General features: G+C 36.7%; 1 protein-coding gene across 1 annotated transcript in view; it reads right to left on the bottom strand.

The window, feature by feature from the left end:
* ADAMTS17 (ADAM metallopeptidase with thrombospondin type 1 motif 17) overlaps positions 1-21612 on the bottom strand; it is a 502569-nt gene that overhangs the window by 221971 nt on the left and 258986 nt on the right. The window contains 2 exon segments of the mRNA XM_043985378.1: positions 3717-3867; positions 5380-5520. Of these exon segments, the coding sequence (XP_043841313.1) occupies positions 3717-3867; positions 5380-5520 (292 nt within the window).

Consider the following 21612-nt stretch of genomic DNA (forward strand, 5'->3'; position numbering starts at 1 on the left):
TTGAAGAGAGAAAATACTAGAATCAGGAAAACCAGTTAGGAGGTTTGTTTAGGTGAGGTGAAATTTGATCCTGAACTAAGGTGGTTAGAGTGGAAGCGGAAAAGAAGGAATAGATGGAAGATACAATGGGATAGCAGTATTGGCAGAACAGGATGCAGAGGGAAGAGAGATACTCTGAGGTTGCATAGGCAGGTAACTAGATACAGTCAGAAGATCATAAATATAAAGCTATAAGGGACACAAAAGGTCATGGCACCACAAAGAGAAACAGGAATGTTAGAGGGAAGGTCAGGTTTTGTGGGGAAGCTGACGAGTTCAATCTTGGACACACAATGTCATTTAGGCATCAGGCAGTTGGGAATACCAGACCTGACTTTAAGGGAAAGGTTATGGGTGCAATTATAGTCAGGAGCCATCTGCAAAAGAGGCAAACATCAAAATCATGGGAATATATTAAATTTCCAAAGGAGAATAATAGACAAAAGAAAAACAATGTCTAGGACTGGACTGTAACAACTACCTGTGTTTGAGGGTGTGAGGATGTAAAACCAACAAATAAGACAGAAAAAGAATAATTAGAAGGGTAGAAGGAAAATCATGAATCTCATACAAGGTATGTATCATAGGTATTGTAGGTACTATCATAGAAAACAAGGAAGGAGGTAATGACAAGGAAGAAGAATTGTCAATAAAAATAATTCAATTTTTAAATGTAGAATGCTTTAGCATTTATAGATTATTCCCTCAGAAATGACCTATGAATGTGGTAGGGAAGGAGGGAGGAAACAGGCATTTATTAAGTGCCTACTATTTACTTAAGTACTTTGTAAGTATTATCTTATTTGATCCTCACAACAACTCTGGGGTAGGTGCTATGTTCCCTTTTTCACAGTTGAAGAAACAAAGGCAGTCAGAGGTTAAGTAACTTGCCCAGGATTAATCAATGAATGAATCAATAAGCAATCATTAAGTGCCTACTGTGTGTCAGGATCTTAATCTACCGATTAGCACTGTGCTAAGTCATATAGCTAGTAAGTATCTGAGGCCAGTTGAACTCAGATCTTCCTAACTCCAAGGCTAGCACTTTATCCACTGAGCCACCTGTCTGAAGAGTACCTTGTGCTCTAGGTTAAGGCTTCTTAAACTTTTTCTACTTGTGACCCCTTTTTGCCTGAGGAATTTTTATGTGACCCTGGGTATATAGGTATATAAAATAGGTATACATAACCTTTTACTGTAGTCAAATTTTTCACAACCCTTACATTTGTAATTCACTTGTTTTCCTGAACCTCAGTTTTATTGTTTTTAAAATTGAGGTAATAATACTTGTACAGGGTGGGCCAAAAGGTATGATAGGGTTTCAATGTTTAATAACTCCTTTATTTTTTGTTTTTAATTTACAACACTATAGCATCATATACAGTATATATAGGGAAAGCATTTACTTTACGGGTGAAAAATCAAATCTCATAAATGGCAAGAAATAAAAAATAATTTTCAAAAAGTTATTACAACATCATGACCTTTGGCCCAGTCTGTACTACCTAGAGCAAAGCTACTTAAACTGTGAATCCAGCCTTCATATGGGGTTGCAGGAAATTCCACCATACATACGGGGGAAATTCAAGAGGGCTGCACAAAGCAGAGAAAAGGACTTCCAGGAATCAGGACCTGTGAGTTACTCCTTTGCCAAATGGGTTCCTTAAACTTGAGTCCATTTCCCTGGATTCTTTATATTTTTGTGGGAGAGTGTTTTTCCATTTGGAGATGTTCTATAGCAACTATTCTTTTATACCTCTTTCTAAATCTAATTATATCTGGCTGGCTAATTGATATCAATTTAATAATCAAAAGGGGATCACACCAGTGGGGGCTTATAAGTGATAGTACTTGAGAAAGTACCCACAACTGCTTAAGCTTACCCCCCTGTAAAGAATTAATTGTTATTTGAGGTTTTCCTAATAACCCTCATGAGAGAAATATGATTTGTGCTCTGAGGACCCACCTGCTAATCTAAGTGTGATTTGAGAGAGTAATCCTCTGATTATGTACAATAGTAAAGTGTTAAATGTTAATATTAGTTTCTACAGGGATCTTCAGTACCTTAGGCAAAAGAAATGAATATTAGCAGGAATTCCAGATACCCAGAAAGGCAAAAGAAGATGGTTTGGGGCAAAGAGATCTTTTATCCCCCTTCAAATCACATTACAATGTTGGTCACCTGTTCTGCCTTCATAACAAATCCATTCTGTTAAAAAGATATCTACTGTGTGACTATATGGCCTATACAAAAGAAAGATTATCTTTTCCCAGTGATATAGGAGAGGCAGGATAATTTAGTGGATAGAGACAGCCTTAGAGACAGGAAGGCCTGGGTTGAAGTTCTGTCTCTGACACACACCAGCTGTGTGCCTATGGGTTCTCATTGTTTTCTTTCTCTCTTTCTCCCCCCCTTCCCCCTCATTCTTCCCCTCCCCTCCCCCTCCCCCTCCCCCTCCTTGCCCCCCCTCCTATCTCTCCTGCAGAGAAGTTTCTGAAATATTTTGGTAGAGAAAGATTCCTTAGCAGTTTTTGCCTACATCAATGAAATTAAAAAAAAAAAAAGATATGGAAGCTATTCCTACAATAGTTCACTTCCTATGTAGTTGGGAAGGGAAATATTTGGTTCGACATAGAATGAGAATGAAAGGTAAGAGAGAGGCCATCCAAGTGGGTACATGTGGACCTCTAAGATCTTGAGTTAGAAGACCCAGGTTTCATTCCTCCCTCTGACCCTGATTATTTCCTCTGACTTTGGGTATCACTTGACCCTTCTGAATGAATTTCCTTATTTATAAATGTAAATAATAATACTTGCTCTGTTTACTTTGATTGGACTGTTTTGATGATAAAATGGGTTAACTTTTATACAGTGCTTTTTTAAGCTATAAAAATTAAAATGGCAGGTTTTTTTACACTAGAAAAACAAAAAAGAAGTCCTTTTATACAATGGTTAAAACTTCTGAAGAATTTATGCAGCAAAACACAGAAATTAAAAAGGGTGAGTGCTCAATTAGTAGACTGGAGAAATCCTATTTGAAAAAATCACCAGTCCACTCAAGTACCAAGTTAATCTAGTTTATTTGGTCCTCTCAATAGCCATCAAAATGTCAAATGACCCAATATGTTACAGTTTGCTACTTAATTATCTTATAATAATATGATATTTTGTCAAATTCTCTCATTCTATGAAGAACTTATTAGATGTTTGCTAAGTGGTTGCATAACTATAACCCAAAAGTATTGAATAACTTTTAAATCTCATATCATGAAGGGACTAGGTGCAGAAGTCTTATTTGAGAACCAAGGAAGATAATTTAAATATTTATTTTTCACAGGCAGTTATCTCATTATAAGTTCCTTGAGGGTAGGACCTGTCTTTTACCTCTTTTTGTATCCCTAGTACTTAGTACAGTGCCTGAAACCTAATAGGCACTTAATAAATGTTTACTGATTAGTTATAATATAAAATTTAGGTAATTGCTTTCAGAGAGCAATAATGTTGCAATGTTTTCCCCCACCCCCTGCAATGTAGTGGTGCCATACTTACTGAATGTGCATGCAAGCTAAAATATTAGATGATCTGTAAGCTGATATAGGACCAGTTGTCCTGCGGATTTGTTTTTTATTCCTTTTTGAGCTTTTCACTCAGGTTGTGTCCCCTGGGTAGCACTTACCTCCATGTTCTTACAGAAAGTTGCATTGGTTCCAAAGAGTATCTGGCACTGTTCCTCAGCACTGTAGTGCATGCCGGGGAGTTTGTGAGGAAGTCGTACAGAATACTGACTTCTGGGATCTGTTACCAGCAAACACATGCTGACTTTTGACCTGAAATATTAGAGAATTAACCCAATATAAAGATATATATGTAAAAAATAAATTATATGTATTTTGTAAAAATATGTATATACTTATACATATGACTATATTATGGAAGTATATTTTTTGTGGTCTCTTTTCTCCTTTATATTTCCTTTGAAATTGACAAAAAACACATTTCCAAATTATTTCTCCCAAAGGGATCCAGACACAGCAATATATTCTCATCAATGACCTAGCTCATTTAGTTCTATTTCTTTCCTATACTGTAAAAAAGTTTATCTTACCCTTTGGAAACAATGGGATCTCAGTGACTATGCAAAGGATCTGAGTATCAAGCAAACAAGATTGATTTCCTTTTCACTGGGAGCTGGATATCGTGTGTGTGTGTGTGTGTGTGTGTGTGTGTGTGCGCGCGCGCGTGCATATACATATACACACACATATAAGAAAGCATTTTAAATAGACTACTCTTCTAAATTTTTCTTATTAACAGTAAACATTAAGCAATCTCTTACTGTGGATAAAGTACAAGTAGAGATTGGTCTTGAGGAGGGGGTGTTTTTGATCTTTGAAAAAAAATCAAGGGGGCAGCTAGGTCATCCAGTGGATAAAGCACTGGTCCTGGATTCAGGAGACCCTGAGTTCAAATCTGGCCCCAGACACTTGACACTTACTAGCTGTGTGACCCTAGGCAAGTAACTTAACCCTCATCACCCTGCACACCCCCCCTGCAAAAACACAAAAATCAATACAAAATGACTGTTTAATGACAACTCAGCCAATTCTATTCCCAGAGGTAACTTTGTTAATACAGTTGGTGGCACCATAAGGCAGGCTAACCATATATATACGGCAATGTTTTCCATTGCAGTTGTAAAATAGCTAGGTAGGATAATTTGCAAAGGACTTTATGGGTTTTACCTGGTTGAAAATGTAAGGAGATGAAGAATGAAAGGAACAGAACTAGAAGTCAATGAAAACAAACTTCTTAAGATACTTCAAGGGAAAAAAAAAGTGTAGGCAAGTAGTAAGAGCACGATAATTTACAATAAAATCCCTTTGAAATGAATATTAAACACAGCTATGAAAGATTTAGGGTAGAAATGGGGGTACCACTTGTTTGTTGACCTCACAAAGTTACTTAGCTACTCATTCTTAATTTGCATGTTTTAAAAACACAGTTGGGATGGAATTTTTTCAAAGCAGTATTATTAAGCTGAAATTTTTAATCATTCAGTGGGTGTTTCAGTTTTCATGAGCTAGGTATTGGGAATATAAGTACATATGAGAGAATAGGCTGTCTCATCTGCAAAAATGTTTTCCTTTGTGAAATACATGAAAATACAAAAACAACTCTTCAGAGTGAGATGTATCTCAGCTTTTCATGAAGTTAATTCTCACATTCTTTCATTCTCACTACAGGCTGGCTAAAGATTAGCTTTGGGGTACAACTTCTTTGCTTTTAGAATTATCTTGTGTCTTCAGTGTTACTTATGAAAGGACTCATAAAGTGCTTACTTGAGGAAGTTTTCAAGGTCATCTCGACTGCAGGAAGACCATGAGAGGTCACTGGGGTTCCTGCCTTTGACCCATTCTCCAGACATTATATGGGATCTCCCCGCACAGGACAAATGGTCATCATCATGGCTCATTCCCATGCTATTCAAAGAGAAAGAAAGAGAAAGAGAGATACTAGCACAAAATCTAGGTAGCATTTAATAATGAAGCATATAAATAATCTTTTAAAAAGATAATCTTATGTTATGCATAGTTATGATATGGCAAATCAGTTTAAGACCCCCCAAAAGTGCTGGTGATAACCTTATGGAGGAATAAGCCCTGTTATCATATCCTTATTCCCAGGATGGTTAAAGATAATTGGCTGTGATAGAATCTTTCATGGCACAAACTCCAGGCTTTAGAGGGCTATTAGGATAAAGCTATATTCATGTTTATGTAATCCCTGTGTCAAAGCCCATTAGTATAGAACTTTATTGGTGAGGATGCTACCCTGAATAAGAGGGGAGGTGGAATTGGAGAGAAATGAGAACTTCAGTTCTAAGCCAGTTCCCTTTTGGGGACTCATCATTTGGGTGCTCCTGGCTTCCAACTTTGAGAAAGAAGATAGAAACAGCCAATCTCACTTCAGGTTGCTGAAGGAAGACTCTGGAGAGATGTAAGTGGAGTGGACAGTCTCCATCATGTCCCTCTATTCCTTGAGGAGTTTCCCCATGGGTGAGATCCAGGACCTGCTCTCTTGGTTTAGCTGAGTTATCTCACTCCCAATAAGAGAATTCCTTCACTCAGTGTTTTCTGGAATATGTTCTTCTAGATATATCTTCTCTGATATCTGTTTTGCTATGAATTGAATAGAGTTCTTTGCTATTTTCTATGTTCATTGTAGAACTGGTATTAGGTGGGGAAAGGATCAAGTCTTGGATACAGAGCTTTCCCTCAAGTTGACAAAGTGATCAAAAATTAGATGGAATCTGATCGCATCCCCTAAATTAATAGTATTTAAGGGAGCAGAAAGATATACATCTAGCTCAGCATCTCCTCTCTCTGAAGAAAACATAGTGAGAGCCTCTGGCCCCCAACCTCTTACTCCCCTCTGGAAGGAAGAAGTGTGGGGAGAGAAGAGGCTAGAGATGTCTATTCTATTTCTCTTTGAGCCACATGGGAGCATCCTCCCCACCACAAGTGGGGAACCTCTTCATACATGTAGGGCCCACTCTTCAATTACACTCCATTTCTTACATTGAATTTCCACACATTAATACATCAAAGGACCCTAGTGCTAAAGTAGTACTCATAAAGGTACACCCCAAACCATGAAGAAATAGATATCTAATTTTACTATCCTAGCCTGAACTTATTTAGGTCATTCACATGATTATTTTCTCATTTCTGTTCCCTTCCTCATGTTTTACTTACTTAAACTGGGCAAGTAATTATCATTTGAGATTCATTGATGTGGACAGCCAAAGCCAAAAAATTCAGGTGCATATCTCAATATTTTTCCCCTCAAAATTCAACATCTATATATCCTCTGAAAATGTTATCCATTTTTAATATTTCTGTGTGTTCTATGATAATTTTTGAAAGAATTGACTAATATTGACAAAATTAGTTAAAGTTATTGAGAGACTTTAAATTTGATTTGGGATTTGGTACATTATCTTGAGATGGAGTGATGTTAAAATTTTCAAGTGGGAATGTCTATTGTAAATTTTAATTGATTTCATTGAAATGTGGTCAGTATGTAGAGCTTACAGAGATAAAAGCCCCAATAATGAAGCAGTTCACAACCTCAAAATAAATAATGTATCATTTTTTAGCATTTATACAAGGCAAATTAAACTATATTGTTACTGACTTTGGTTGATTACCCATTTGCATCACAATATACTTGCTGACATTATGTTGATTGTCCTAAGTGAGGTCTACAGTTCATACATTCACTAATTTATCCATCCTGAATAAATAACTTAGCTTTCTACTTCAATCTTATTTGGATGGACCCAGTCTTACGAAATTCAGTGCCTTCTTTATGATACTCTGAAATATAACATTTCAGAATGGAAAGAAGAAAAACCGTTATTAAAAGAGAAGGCAGGTGGGGGTGGTGGTGGTGGAGAAAGACTGCTGAGCCTTTTAGTCTAAACCAAAACTTTTGTTTTCTTTTCCATGTTCACCAAGAATAAACTAGATAAGAACAATCTTGTTTCTGTACCCTAAAGGAAGTCTCCTATTAAAACTTATACTAGCTTACTTGGTCTAGAATATTTGACAACTTTTTCTTGACAACAAATTTCATGATCAATGTAAAACTTTTCTTCTGATAATTATTTGCCATTCAAAGCAAAAGACTTAAATTTAAACTTTAAATACTGATAGTACCTAGTTCATACTGTTTTATTTTAGGGGGAAAATTCAATACAAAATCTGCATGCTTGTTTCATAGAGACATTATATCGAGATACTTCAAATTACTTTCCAGCCTCCTATCAGTAACTCCATTCCTCCAACCTAGACTTTATAAAATCTTCTTCCTTACTACTCATAATTTCTTCTGGCTCTGTAAACAACTCTCAACTCAGCTGAAAAGAAAAATTCTTTCTAAACTTTGTAGACTAGCAACTTTATAAGAGAAAGAAAGTGAATAAAGTAGGAAGTTTATTTAGATCATAAAGTATGTCCCAGATTATTTCCTTCCCTGTGTTTTAGGACACATCTCCTATCTGCCTCAGAAAAAGCTTGCATGAGGAGTCATGACATGGTCAGGAGGGTGGGAAAGGCTGGTTGTTGGTTTAGAAACTATAAGCAAGGGTCATATTAGGCACTGGAAGAATGTGGCTCACATACATGCACACAGATACATAGAGGAACATCATAACTATTAACATTTATCCTTTGGTGGACAAATTTCTAATAAAATGAGGGTAGACTTCAATGACTGCCTAAGTTTCTTAATGTAGCCATCTAGTATTGCCAGACTATTCAAACCAAAGACCTAAAGATAAAGACCCAAAGAAGGCAACTGACATTTACAAAGGCATTATTTTTTATGTACAACAACCTCTGTGACTACATACCCCTGACAAGAGATTTAAGACCAAAAACGTTATGTTAGACTAGAGTTTCATCTTGTAGGTCTTCTGAAAAGGATTTCCCTTAGGAATGTTCCAGTCATTAGAACCAGTAAAGTGAGCAGGATTCTTAGGTTTCTGAAGCTAGCCTCTAACATCTATCATGCATGATCTGGGTTAAAATGTTCAAACCTTAAATGCCCCATAAATTTGCAGTTGTGATGAACTTGCATCAGACTAAGGATCTTGATACTTGAGGTTTATATAAACTACTATTTATACTATTTTTAGTTTAAATGAAAGATTACACAACTGAAAATTCCATATTATTTTAGGTCTATCTCCAAGGGCATCTATTATTTCTGGCAAGATAATATTTAACAAAAACTTTTAAAGTTAAGTGGACCACAGTCATTTTCATTTGAAACTTCTATGAGTTTAAAGTACTCTTCTATGCTCTGCACACAACACCGTCCAGATCTGCCAGATGCAATAAAATCTTAAGAGTCTCATTTTGATTTTATCTTCAAACACAATGACATATGGCTTGTATAAATGATGTCAACAATTCCGACGCATGCTATGGAGTTGATTTAGTAAGATTCAAGGAACACATCAATGATGATAATAACAAAAACAATAGCAACAATTAGCATTTACATAGCAACATTACCTTTGTAAAACACTTACAGATATTGACTCATTTTATCTTCAGAACAACCCTGGGAAGTAGGCACTATTATTATCTACATTTTGTCAATGAGGAAACTGAAGCAGATAGAGGTTACATGACTTACCCAGAATCATATAGCTAGAAAGTTTTTGCTAGATTTGAACTCAAGTCTTCTAGACTCCACATCTAGCTTTTTTATTTTTGAAAAATATTTTATTGTTATACTCTTAACATCTTTGTTTTTTTAATACAACAAACATTTATTTTATTTTTTCCAGTTACATCTAAGGGTAAACATTCATTTAAACATTCATTTTCATAAGATTTAGAGTTCCAAATTTTTCTCCCTCCCTCCTTCCCTTTTCTCCCCCTTCCACAAGACAGCAACCAATCTGGTATAGGTTATATATGTACAATCCACAAGTGCTCTTTTTATTAGTTCTTTCTATGGGAGTGGATAGTATGCTTCATCATTAGTCCCTTGGGTTTGTCTTGGATCATTGTACTGCTGAGAGCAGTTAAGTCATTCACAATTGCTCATCAAACAATACTGCTGTCACTATGCACAATGTCTTCCCAGTTCTGCTCACTTCACTATACATCAGTTCATATCAGTCTTTCCAGGTTTCTCTGGCATCATCCTGTTTATCATTTCCTATAGCACAATACCATTACACCACAATCATATACCACAGCTTCTTCAGTCATTCCTCAGTTGATGGACATTCCCTTGATTCCCAATTCTTAGCCACCACAAAGAGTTGCTATAAATATTTTTTGTACAAGTTTCCCACCTTTTCTCTTTGTCATGATTACTACTGTTAACTGTTTCCCTCCATCCTATTCTCTCCCCATGATGTTTACTCTATTATCTATCTTCTTTCACCCTATCCCTCTTCAAAAATGATTTGCTTCTGTCTGTCCCCTCCCCCAATCTGCCCTCCCTTCTTTTGCCCCTCTGTCTTTATCCCCTTCCCCTCCTATTTTCCTGCAGGGTTAGGTAGATTACTCCACCCAATTAAGTGTATATGTTATTCCCTCCTTGAGCCAATTCTGATGAGATTAAGGTCTTTGATCCAATTCTGAGGAATGTTAGGCTCATTTACTGCCCATCTTAAATAGATTACTCTACCCAATTGGGTGTTTGTGTATGTTAATCCCTCCTTGAGCCAACTGATCAGATTAAGGTCTTTGAGCCTTTTCTGATGAGTGTAAAGTTCACTTACTGCCCTGTTCCTCCCCCATCTCTTCTCCCATTCCATAAGCCCTTTCCTTTTTCTTTCATGTGGGATTTCACCCCATGCTGCCTCTGCCCTTCCCACTCCCCCAGTACATTACTCTAACCCCTCAATTTTACCCTAAGATGTCATCATGGGGCAGCTAGGTGACACAGTGGACAAAACATCCACCCTGGACCCAGGGGGACCCCAACCAAAACCTGGCCTCAGACACAAGACACTCAACCACTGCATGACCCCAGGCATGTCACCCAACTCCAACTTTTTATGGTTCTCTAGGGTCTTGTATTTGAAAGTCAAATTTGCCATTCAGTTCAGGTCTTTTCATTATGAATACTTGAAAGTCATCTTTTTCATTGAAGTTCCATTTTTTCCTCTGAAATATTATACTCACTTTTGCTGGATACATGATTCTTGGTTGAAATCCCAATTCCTTTGCCCTCTGGAATATCATATTCCATGCCCTCTGATCCTTTAATGTAGAAGCTGCTAGATCTTCTGCTATCCTGACTGGGGCCCCACAGTACTTGAATTCTTTCTTTTTGGCAGTTTGAAATATTTTCTCCTTGACCTGGGAGCTCTGGAATTTGGTTATAATATTGCTGGGAGTTTTCCTTTTTTGGGATCTCTTTTGGGAGGTGATTGGTGGATTCTTTCAATTTCTATTTTACCTTATGCTTCTAGAACATCAAGGCAATTTTCCCTGAAAATTTCTTGGAAAATGATGTCTAAGCTCTTTCCTTGATGATGGTTTTCAGGTAGACCAATAATTTTCAAATTATCTCTCCTGGTCAGCTGTTTTTCCAAGAAGATATTTTACATTGCCCTCTATTTTTTATTCATTTGGATTTGCTTTATTGTGTCTTGGTTTCTCATAAAGTCACTAGCTTCCATTTGTTCAATCTTATTTCTTAGGCAATTATTTTCATCAGAGAACTTTTCCATTTGGCTTTTCAAGCTATTAACATTTTTTCTCAAGTCTATCCTACATCACCCTCATTTCTCTTTCCATTTTTTCCTCTACCTCTCTACCTTTATCTTCAAAGTCCTTTTTAAGTGCTTCTATGGCCTGAGACCAATTCATATTTTTCTTGGAAGCTTTAGATATAGGGGCCCTGATGTTGACATCTTCCTCTGAGGGTACAACCCAATCTTCCTTTTCACTAAAGAAACTTTCTATGGTCCTCACCTTTCTGTCTGCTCATCTTGCCTTTCTTTTACTCGACTTTTAGCTCCTCAAAGTAGGGCACTGTTTCCAGACTGCACTATCCCAAGCTTCAGAAGGTACCGGGTAGTATGATTTAAGGAGGAGCAGGCTCTTCACTTGCCTGGCCTCCATAGATGACCCCAGACCAACTTGCTAATTAACCAGGTTTGTGTGCTGTGGTTGTCGGCTCTGACGAGCCTGTGCCCCTCTCCCACCTGGGCCACTGCTACTCAAGCCTACCTCCTCGTTCTTAGCAGGGGTGAAAAACCCAAGTTCTGCCTCAGAACCAGCAGACACCCCTGTAGTCTCCCCCCTGCTAAGGGCTCAGCACTCTCACCAGACTGTGAGCTTAATTCTAGACAACACTGTCACTGCAGCTGATTCAGGGGCTCTGGGGTTCTCTTTCTCTGGCGAGGTCTTCCTGGAACTGGATATGTGTCAGGGTGACTGTGGGGTTGGGATTCACTCTTGCCTTGGCACAGCAGCTCCCTCCTTCTGACCTTCCAAGCAGTCCTTGGTTAGAAAATGATCTCAGCACATTCTTCTGTGGATTTCACTGTTCCAGGAATTGTCCTATGGCATTATTGGAGGTTTTTTGGAGTGATCTTGTCATGAGTTTGAAAGTTCACTGCCTTTCCTCTGCCATCTTGGCTCCACCCCAGAAAAAAGGCCACATCTAACATTCTATTCAATGTAGCACCCAGCTGCCCATCTATTTTCCATTTCATCTCTCAGTTCTAGCAAGAGATGGCCAAATCTTTTTAAAATCACAGTATCACAGATTAAAAGCTAGAAGGAACCCATATGGGTTATCTAGTCCAAGCCCCTGCCCCTCAATTGTGCAGATAAGGTAACAAAGGCTCAGAGAAGTATAAAACTTGTCCTAAGTCACATGATTAGTTATTAGACAATCAGGATTTGAGCAGTGGTCTTCCAAACATAGTGATTATTTAACTACATGATGTTGTCTTTCAATAGTCAATATTTTCTGATCATTTTTAAGCTATCATTTTATATGGTTCTTAAGAAGAACAGACACATCTTTGAAAGTGGTGTGATCCCCAATTTTGTGAATGAAGTTTGAAAAATTACTCAAAAATCCAACCTAAGTTATAAAGTACAGTCTATGGCAACTTCTTAAAAATAGAAAAACATTTTTAAAAAGGAGAAATCACCACCGAGTATATCATTTTATAATTACCAAAATGAATTTTAAGTTCAATTCTTACTATATAAATATACATATACATATATACATACATATAGATAGATAGATAGATATAGAAAGAGAGAGAGAGAGAACAGCATCCCTGAGTTCCTACTAACTTTTCAGTTATTTCTAATACTAAAATCTACCTTCAGGGGATGAATGAAGATTTGTCATATTTGAAGATATTCACAAGAATGACATTTTAGGTACTCTGAAGATGATTTCCAAATCATAGCTTTAAAAATATTTTGATCTAGGTCACACTATTTTGATCTATGGCCTTCCAAAGTGACTGCTTTGGTGGGTATATTAAAATAATCAGAAATTATTTTGTATTCTGTTGATAGTGTGACTACTTTCAATCACTACCTCTGAATACAATTTCTTTAAAACATCTTTATTAGGGCAGCTAGGTGGCTCAGTAGATAGAGCACTGGCCCTGGAGTCAGGAGAACCTGAGTTCAAATCGGGCCTCAGACACTTAATAGTTACTAGCTGTGTGACCCTAGGCAAATCACTTAACCCCAGTTGCCTCACCAAAAAAAAAAATTACTACTATTTTCATTTTCATATCACCTTCATTTCTGAATGTATCCCCCTGCCCCTGCTCCACTGTGCAGAGAACTATATTTGTCACTAACAATAAAAAAAAAAATAAAGAAAAAGCAGTTCAGAAAAAGGAACATATTACCCCCATTCGAAGGTCTGTTTCCCAAGATGATTAGGGAAAAAGGAAAAGAACCTATATGTTCTAAAATATTTATAGCAGCTCTCTTTGTGCTGGCAAAGAACTGGAAATTACAGAGATTCTGTCATTTGGGGAATGGCTAAACAAAAGTTGTGGTATATGATTATGATGGGATACTACTGTGCTACAAGAAATGATGAATTCAGTGATCTTAGAAAAACATGGATAGATTTGCATGAAATAATGAACAAAATTAGTAGAACAAGAAAATGTTGTATACATCAACAGCAATAATGTTTTAAGAACAACTTTGAGCAATGAAGTAATTTTGACTATTAAAAATGTTCCGGGGGCAGCTAGGTAGCACAGTGGATAAAGCACTGGCCCTGGATTCAAGAGGACCTGAGTTCAAATCTGACCTCAGACACTTAATACTTGCTGTGTGACCCTGAGTAAGTTACTTAACCCTCATTGCCTGCCCCCCAAAAAGTAAAAAAATATTCAAATTAACTACAAAGGACCTCTATGAAGGAAGATACTCTGCCTCCAAATAAAGAATTGATAAATATAAGTGCGCATAGAATGGTTTTACACATGTATATATGCGTGTATATGTATTTGTGTCTAACGGTAGACATCTCTAGGGTGGGGAGGTAGGGGTATAGGGGTGGGAAGGGAAGAAAAAAGAAAAAAAAGAAAGTTACATGATTATTTTATTATATATTTAAAAGGAATAGCAAAGTATCAAAAATACATTTGTAGTTTCATGTAAAATTATTTTTTTCTACCATTCTATATTATTTAAATGCTTGCTTTATTCCTTAAGTTCACATTAAAAGAACAATTTGAAAGAATATAAGCTCCTGGAACAGGAACCACATTGTTTTTTGGGGTGTTGGGTGGGAGGGTTTGGCCTTTTTCTTTTCCCTGTTCTTAGAACAAGGTAAGTATTTAATACGTACTTGCTTGTTGACTGACATCTGCCAATTATGACAGTATCTGCATTGTTCCTTACCCCCTCTTATAAATTTGCAGAGGCCCAGGACAGTTGAGTTTCAGCAAGACTATCTTTCCCTGCTACCAATGAGTAGAAGGAAAGTTTCCACATAACTTGGTTATGTAGGTATGTAGGGGAGTGTAGGAGAGTGTAGGAGAGAAAGGAGCAAGTTTGAGAGGGATCAAATTCACCAACATATAAAACCAGAACAGAAATCTGTCCCTGCTTCTGTCTGTTACCAAAGATGACTGAAACAAATCAGATAGTATCACATTACAGTAATAAAGCACAGATAAACAAATATACTTACTCTCTTAAAAGAAGGGCCATATAAAAAACCATCAAAACCTTTGCAAAATCTCCCAATAATATCTTAGATTAAATGCCTAAATATAAAAATTAAATACTCATTGGATTGAGTACAGTTTGAGGATTCAGTAAAGCTAATTATGTGTTAATCCTCAACAAGCATGCCCCAACACAATTTGAGGCATTATAAGGGACACCACAGAGTATAAGACCAAATTCCTTCCCTCAAAGAGCTTACAATTTAGTTGGGGAAATGATTTACAGTTAAGATACAATTAAAGAACAATAAAAGACCCTGTATAATTGTGCACACAAAATTTTCATCAAAAGAAAAGCTCAATAAGTTATCTTGCACTGATTGAAATTAATGACCTGAATTTAATTATCCAGTTTTCCTTTTAGGTGGAATCTACTGATGTGGTATGCTACATTTCATAACTACCTTTTCTAAATGTACTACATATTATGAAAAGTCTGGTCAATATTGAAGGTATATTTTTTAGCCCTTAAATATATTAAGCTTGTAGTATGTATTATTTATTAAAGAAATTAGTCAAAAAAGCCTTTGCAAACAAAACAAAAAACTAACACAATGAATGGGTATTAATCTAAGTTGGCATGGGGCCAGCTAGGTGGCTCAGTAAATAAAGCACTGGCCCTGGATTCAGGAGAACCTGAGTTCAAATTTGGCCTCAGACACTTGACACTTACTAGCTGTGTGACCCGGGGCAAGTCACTTAAGTGACTTATTGCCCTGCCCAAAAAACAAAAAACAAAAATCTAAGTTGGTATTTACATTAAATGATGACTTGAGACCTGAAGAAATATAATCTCTCATAGGGATCTTTTCTAAGAAACATTTTTATGCACATTGTTTACGTGAAATACAAATTTTACTTCTTAGTTTGGGTTGTCCCTGATACCAGTAAATTTAATAAAAGGTCAGTATAAGATAACATTTAACAGATTTCTTTGGAAAAATAATTTAATCAGTATTGAACAGGTAACCTACATAAGAAAGGTAAAGGCAATATAGCTTGAATTCATCCTCTAATATATATGTACACACGATACATATAACATATATTAAATACACCTATGTATGTATTTGTATAAATATGCATGCAGCTAAGTTCCAATTAATGCAAATAATGAATTGTAAAGTAGGACACATATATTCACATGCACACTGCATATTTGCACTGAGTTGTTGGCAATAGCATATTATACATAATTATAACTTTGAATAGTATAAAATCAAATACATGTTACCACATCATAGGATTCATTATTCATTCACACACATACATACATCATATTCCCAAAACCAAGATCAAGTAATAGGACTTTGGTTAACTATTTTAAATTCTGAAAGCAAACTTTATAATAGTAATGGAAGATACAAGTTTTTTAAATTAAAAAGAGCCATTTTGACAATGCAATGTCCAGAGTTGTCTCTAGGGCAGGGATGTGCTGGTAAATGTTTAACTACCAGCTCTTCCCAAAGGCAAAATACATTTTCAAGTTAAATCTGCATTATTAATATTTCCTCTGTTACATTCTTAAATCTATAGAGTCAATAAAAAATAAATCCAACCTTGACTTTCAGCATTTATGAATTTATAAGGTATACATATTTACAATGAAAATTCAATAATTGGTTTAAGCTAGCTCCAGCACACCAGTACCCTTTCTACAGTTGATGATGTAGAAGGTTCTCCAATGCATGCTAAAAGATTCAAGGGTATCTGTCTGTGTGTGTGTGTGTGTGTGTATTTCATTCCCTTACAAAGAAAAAAAGCAAAAATTGATGTGTCCATGTTTAAATGGAAGGAAGGAAGGAAGGAAGGAAGGAAGGAAGGAAGGATGTATATTTATTCAGTGAATGGAAATGGTGTTTCATAACCCTGAAGGGAATAACTCATTGTAATTTTCCAAGGCCTCATTAGTTAACAATAATTATGTCTAATCCCTAAAGAAAATGTGTTTCAACAGATATTTAGAATAATATTAATGGTTTAATGAACTTATTTGATTGGCTAAAAAAAAAATTATTTGGGGCAGCTAGGTGTTGCAGTGGATAGAACACAGGACAGGCCCTGGAGTCAGGAGTACCTGAGTTCAAATCTGGCCTCAGACACTTAACACTTACTAGCTGTGTGACCCTGGGCAAGTCACTTAACCCCAATTGCCTCACTAAAAAAAAAATTATTGAATAGTCAGCCTGCTGGCACTCAGCTCCTCTTTACTTACATACACAAGTCCTTGGATATCAAATACACACAACCTGTCACTAAAACTGTACATAGTCTCTCCAACTTGATAAACCCTGACAGAGCCTGTGCTTCAGAGGAATAGTGATGCCAGAAATATTCGTTTGATGAGCTTAAAAGTTGTACTTTCCTCAGGACATAGTGAGTTCTGGTCACAACTGCTATGTAATTAACATTCAGTTAATAAGATAAAAATATGTTCTTTTTCCTTTTTAAATCTTATGTAATAAAGTGGTCTCCAAACCCACTTTGAATTTTGGTTGAAAGTTATCATATTAAATAATATGGAATGCCAAGTTTTAAATCATGTCAAGTAAAAGTACTGAATTTTTAAATATTTGCAACTTTGTAGCTAATAGGTAGTTATTAAAGGGGGGGGGTCAATTTTTTAAATTGAACATGAATTATTTGAAATGTAAAAGGAAAATATCCAAACAAAAAGACTTCAGGTCTCTGCTTAGAGCTAGCTGTGAAACAGTTATGTCTTTAAAAATATAGCATCTGAAGAAGCTAAAGGCAAGACATGACAATGCAACTCTCATTCAGCAACTGAAATCCTTGCTGAGTCAACTGAGAAGTGGCTCTTGTCTTTCTCTTTCATTCCCTCCTATACAAAACCTTAACTCCTGGACTCAAATTCTAGATACGCCTTTGGTGCTTCTCACCTAATCACACTAACATTCTCTTTCCTAATTCACCCCTTCTGAATTATTCTTTCCTCTTGAGAATGTACTCTACACTTCCTGAACTGCCCTTCATATGTGCAGAGGCTAGTTTCTATCTCCACATCTCCTAACATTAGCATCCTGAATGCTGTGGAGAATAATGAGCAATTGTTGATAGCCCGTTGCCCTTTATTCTCAGTCTAAAAGCTGAATTCTCTTTGCCAAAATCTCCATGTTCTGATAGAAATAATTTAATTCATAGTCTCTTCCCCCACAAACAAACCATACATTCAATGTTCATGAGTGGTAATAATGTAATGAAAAACATCAAAATTGAATGGCTATGTCTAGGTTTTCAGAATCTAAGTAAATATGATGCCTTTCAAAATAAAAGAAAATCCATTGACATATGTAAAACCACAAAGCAGGATCTTCAAAAGATATTGCTTGCTCAAAAAAAAAAAATCAAGGTACCTCAAAGGAATCATGATTACTTATGTTTGTTTTCAAAACCAAGTTTATGTCACTCTATAATGAGGAATAAACTAAATATTTTATAAGGTTATCTAGTCATCAAATGGCCAATAAATCAACAACAGAGTGAGAACACACCAACGCCTATAGTGAATAGTCCCATGGAGAGAGATGGGTTTATTCAGCTGCATGGCAGATTGAGCCCCTTTATTTTATGTTTTTCATTTCAGAAGAATGAAGTCTCTTGCCATGAAAACTAGAGGACAATATGTACAGCTCACGAAAAGCAAGGGATTTTGGAGCCTAGAGCCAAAGGGGTGGCAAGCTTTCCTCACATGCTGTTTGGCCTACACGCCTCGATCAAATCCTGAACTGCTACTTTATTTTCTTGACTTTGCTCATATCAATTTGTAGATCTCTTGCCACACTTCACCCATCACTTGTGACTCATAGATTAACTTTCCTTCACCAAAGAGGGGACAACATGCTAATGTAAAACATGTGCTGACCAATGAAGAGATATGGTTGAATAACATTTCTTCCTGAAAAGCAGATATGGTGTAGTATTTACTGTATTGGTCACAGAAACTTTTGTGAACCCTTAGATGAAATATTTTAAAAAGAGTTTCCTCTGAGGGTAGAGAGGGAATTAGAACTAAAGTTCTTCTTTGATAGTTTAAGCATGCTCAGGGTATTTAGTACATAAAAGCTGTAGGCAACTAAGTGGAATAGTGGATAGAGTGCTGAACTTAGACTCAGGAACACTCAATTTCTAACTCTGCTTCAGAAACTTAGTTGATGTATGACTCTGGCAAGTCACTGAATATCTTTCATTCTAGGCTTCCTTATCTGTAAAATAGAAATAAAGATAGCACCTGTCTCAAAGGGGTGAGGCTCAAATGGGATATCACACACACATACACACACACACATACACACACACACATATATATATATTACTTTATGTGTAAATATATATATATATATATATGTACACACACACATAAAGTAATAGGGGTAGCTAGGTAGCACAGTGGATAAAGCACTGGCCCTGGATTCAGGAGGACCTGAGTTCAAATCCAAGCTCAGACACCTGATACTTACTAGCTGTGTGACCCTGGACAAGTCACTTAACCCTTATTGCCCCGCAAAAACAAAACAACAAAAAACCCAACAAACAACCCCAAAATATATCTAAAGCTTAAAACTGTATGTATTAGTCATATTTAAAATTATTTAATTATGTTAAGTATTCAGTAATTGTACAAGTGTATAATAAAAGTTTTCTATGTACCAGGCAGGCAGCTAGGTAGCAGAATGGAAAGAGCCAGGCCTGGAGTCAGGAAGACCTGAATTGAAATCTGGCCACATACATTTACTAGTTGTATGACCCTGGGCAAGTCACTTAACCTTGTTTACCTCAATTTTTTATGTATAAAATGAGCTAGAGGAGGAAATGGCAAACCACTTCAGTATCTTTGCCAAGAAAACCCCTAATGGGGTCGTGAAGAGTCAGATGGAACTGAAACAACTGAAGAACACCATGTGCCAGGTACCGTACTATGTGCTAAGGATATAAATAAAGGAAAAATTGTTCCTGATCTCAAGAAGCTCTGAATCTAATGGGAAAGACCACATGGAAATAAATGCGAACAGACAAGAGAGATAAATATATGATAAACTAGAAATAACTTCAGAGGATAGTCACTAGCATGAGTATACTCCATGAATACACTATACTCCCAGATTTGTTGTTTAGTCATTTCAGTCATGCCCAACTCTATTAATGACCCCATTTGAAATTTCCTTGGTTAAAATACTGGAGTTGTTTGCCATTTCCTTCTCCAGATTCAGACTAGAACTGACTCACCACTCTGGTCCTGGATTAAGTGCCAAGATGAGGCTAACAAGGTTAAGTGACTTGCCTAGGATCACATAGTAAGTATCTGAGACTGAATTTGAATACAGGAACATAAAGCTTCCTGACTTCAGGGCCAGTGCTCTATGCATTGTGCTACCTAGCTGCTCCATAAACCCAGAAGTCTGGAAAGCAGAGAATTAATCAACAACCCTTTATCAAGTGCTTATGATATACAAAGCACTACACTAAGTTCTGGGAATACAAAGAAAATGCAAAAACACTCCCAGAGGGGAGCCTGAGAAAGCAGAAGAGCTATTTTCTCCCTCTAGAAGTTGAGAATATATTACATTACACACACACACACACACACACACACACACACACGTGTATATATAGGCATGTATTTTCATATATAGATACATGTGTATATACACACATATGTATACACACACATATACATATATATCATAAACAAAAGGGAAACTTAAATTAGTTCAGTTATATTTAAACTTTGGTCTCCTAGAAGTGTATTAAGAATCCTAGAAGCAACTAATCAGTCTTTAGAATTCCAATATTATTTTAATACATATCTCAATTAAAGGAAAATGTTTACATACTATGAAAACATTCTTATAATCTACAAAAAAATATCATCTACTATTTTTAAATTCCTCATCATCTGTTCTTGTCTAGTCTATAACCTGGTTATCAAAAAGACAGGTCTATGAACAAACAAGTGAGATGGCTATTTCAAAAAAATAAATTCTGTGGTAATGGAGATAGAACAGTGAATAAAGAGTCAGAGGAACTGGATTCGTGTCTAATACCACCTGTGTGATGGTGGTTAAGTTATTTCTCTTCTCTGGGCTTTGTTTTCCTCCTCTTTAAAATGAGGAAACTGGATCAGATGACTTATGAGGTTTCTTCCAACTCTAGATTCATCATCCTACAAAGAATTTGCACTTATTCTTCTAACCAGAATGCTACATTTGAAAATTTGGAGTAAGAGGAAGTATTTTTTGCCTAGCTCACCCAGACATCATCCACAACAACCTAGAAAATGCACTAGATGGAATTATGATAAGGGAAGTGAAGAAAAAAGTCACAATGAGTCATTTTAATAGTCATGGAAAGCTGAGGAAGACAGAAAGAAAGGTCTGCAGACACTGGAGACAGAGGCAAGTGTGGAAATTTATTTTGATTTGGGGACCCTGCCTTTGGGCTGAGATTAAAAAGCCTTGTAAGAGGAGCTAGAGCCCCTCCCCCTCTGCTTCAGCTGTAGGGGCGGGCCTCTGAGCTGGGCTAAGCTGCGAGGACCAAAAACCTCAAGCCATGGGTGTGATACTGTGCTGCCTGTGTGCCCACCCCCCAGCTCAGCCCTGGGAGCCCCAGATTTCAACTGAGAGAGAGAGAGTTAATAAAAAGGGACACTAGAGATGCTAAGGGAGGCAGACATAGGGAGGTTGGGAGAGGCCAGAAGATTAAGAGAACAGGAGATGGTGGTAGTAGTAGTAGTAGTGGTAGTAGTAGGCTTCCATCAGTCGTGGATGACCATGGATCAGCGCCT

This window comes from Dromiciops gliroides, chromosome 2 (genome assembly GCF_019393635.1).
Source record: "Dromiciops gliroides isolate mDroGli1 chromosome 2, mDroGli1.pri, whole genome shotgun sequence".
In the NCBI taxonomy this organism is placed as follows: Eukaryota; Metazoa; Chordata; class Mammalia; order Microbiotheria; family Microbiotheriidae; genus Dromiciops; species Dromiciops gliroides.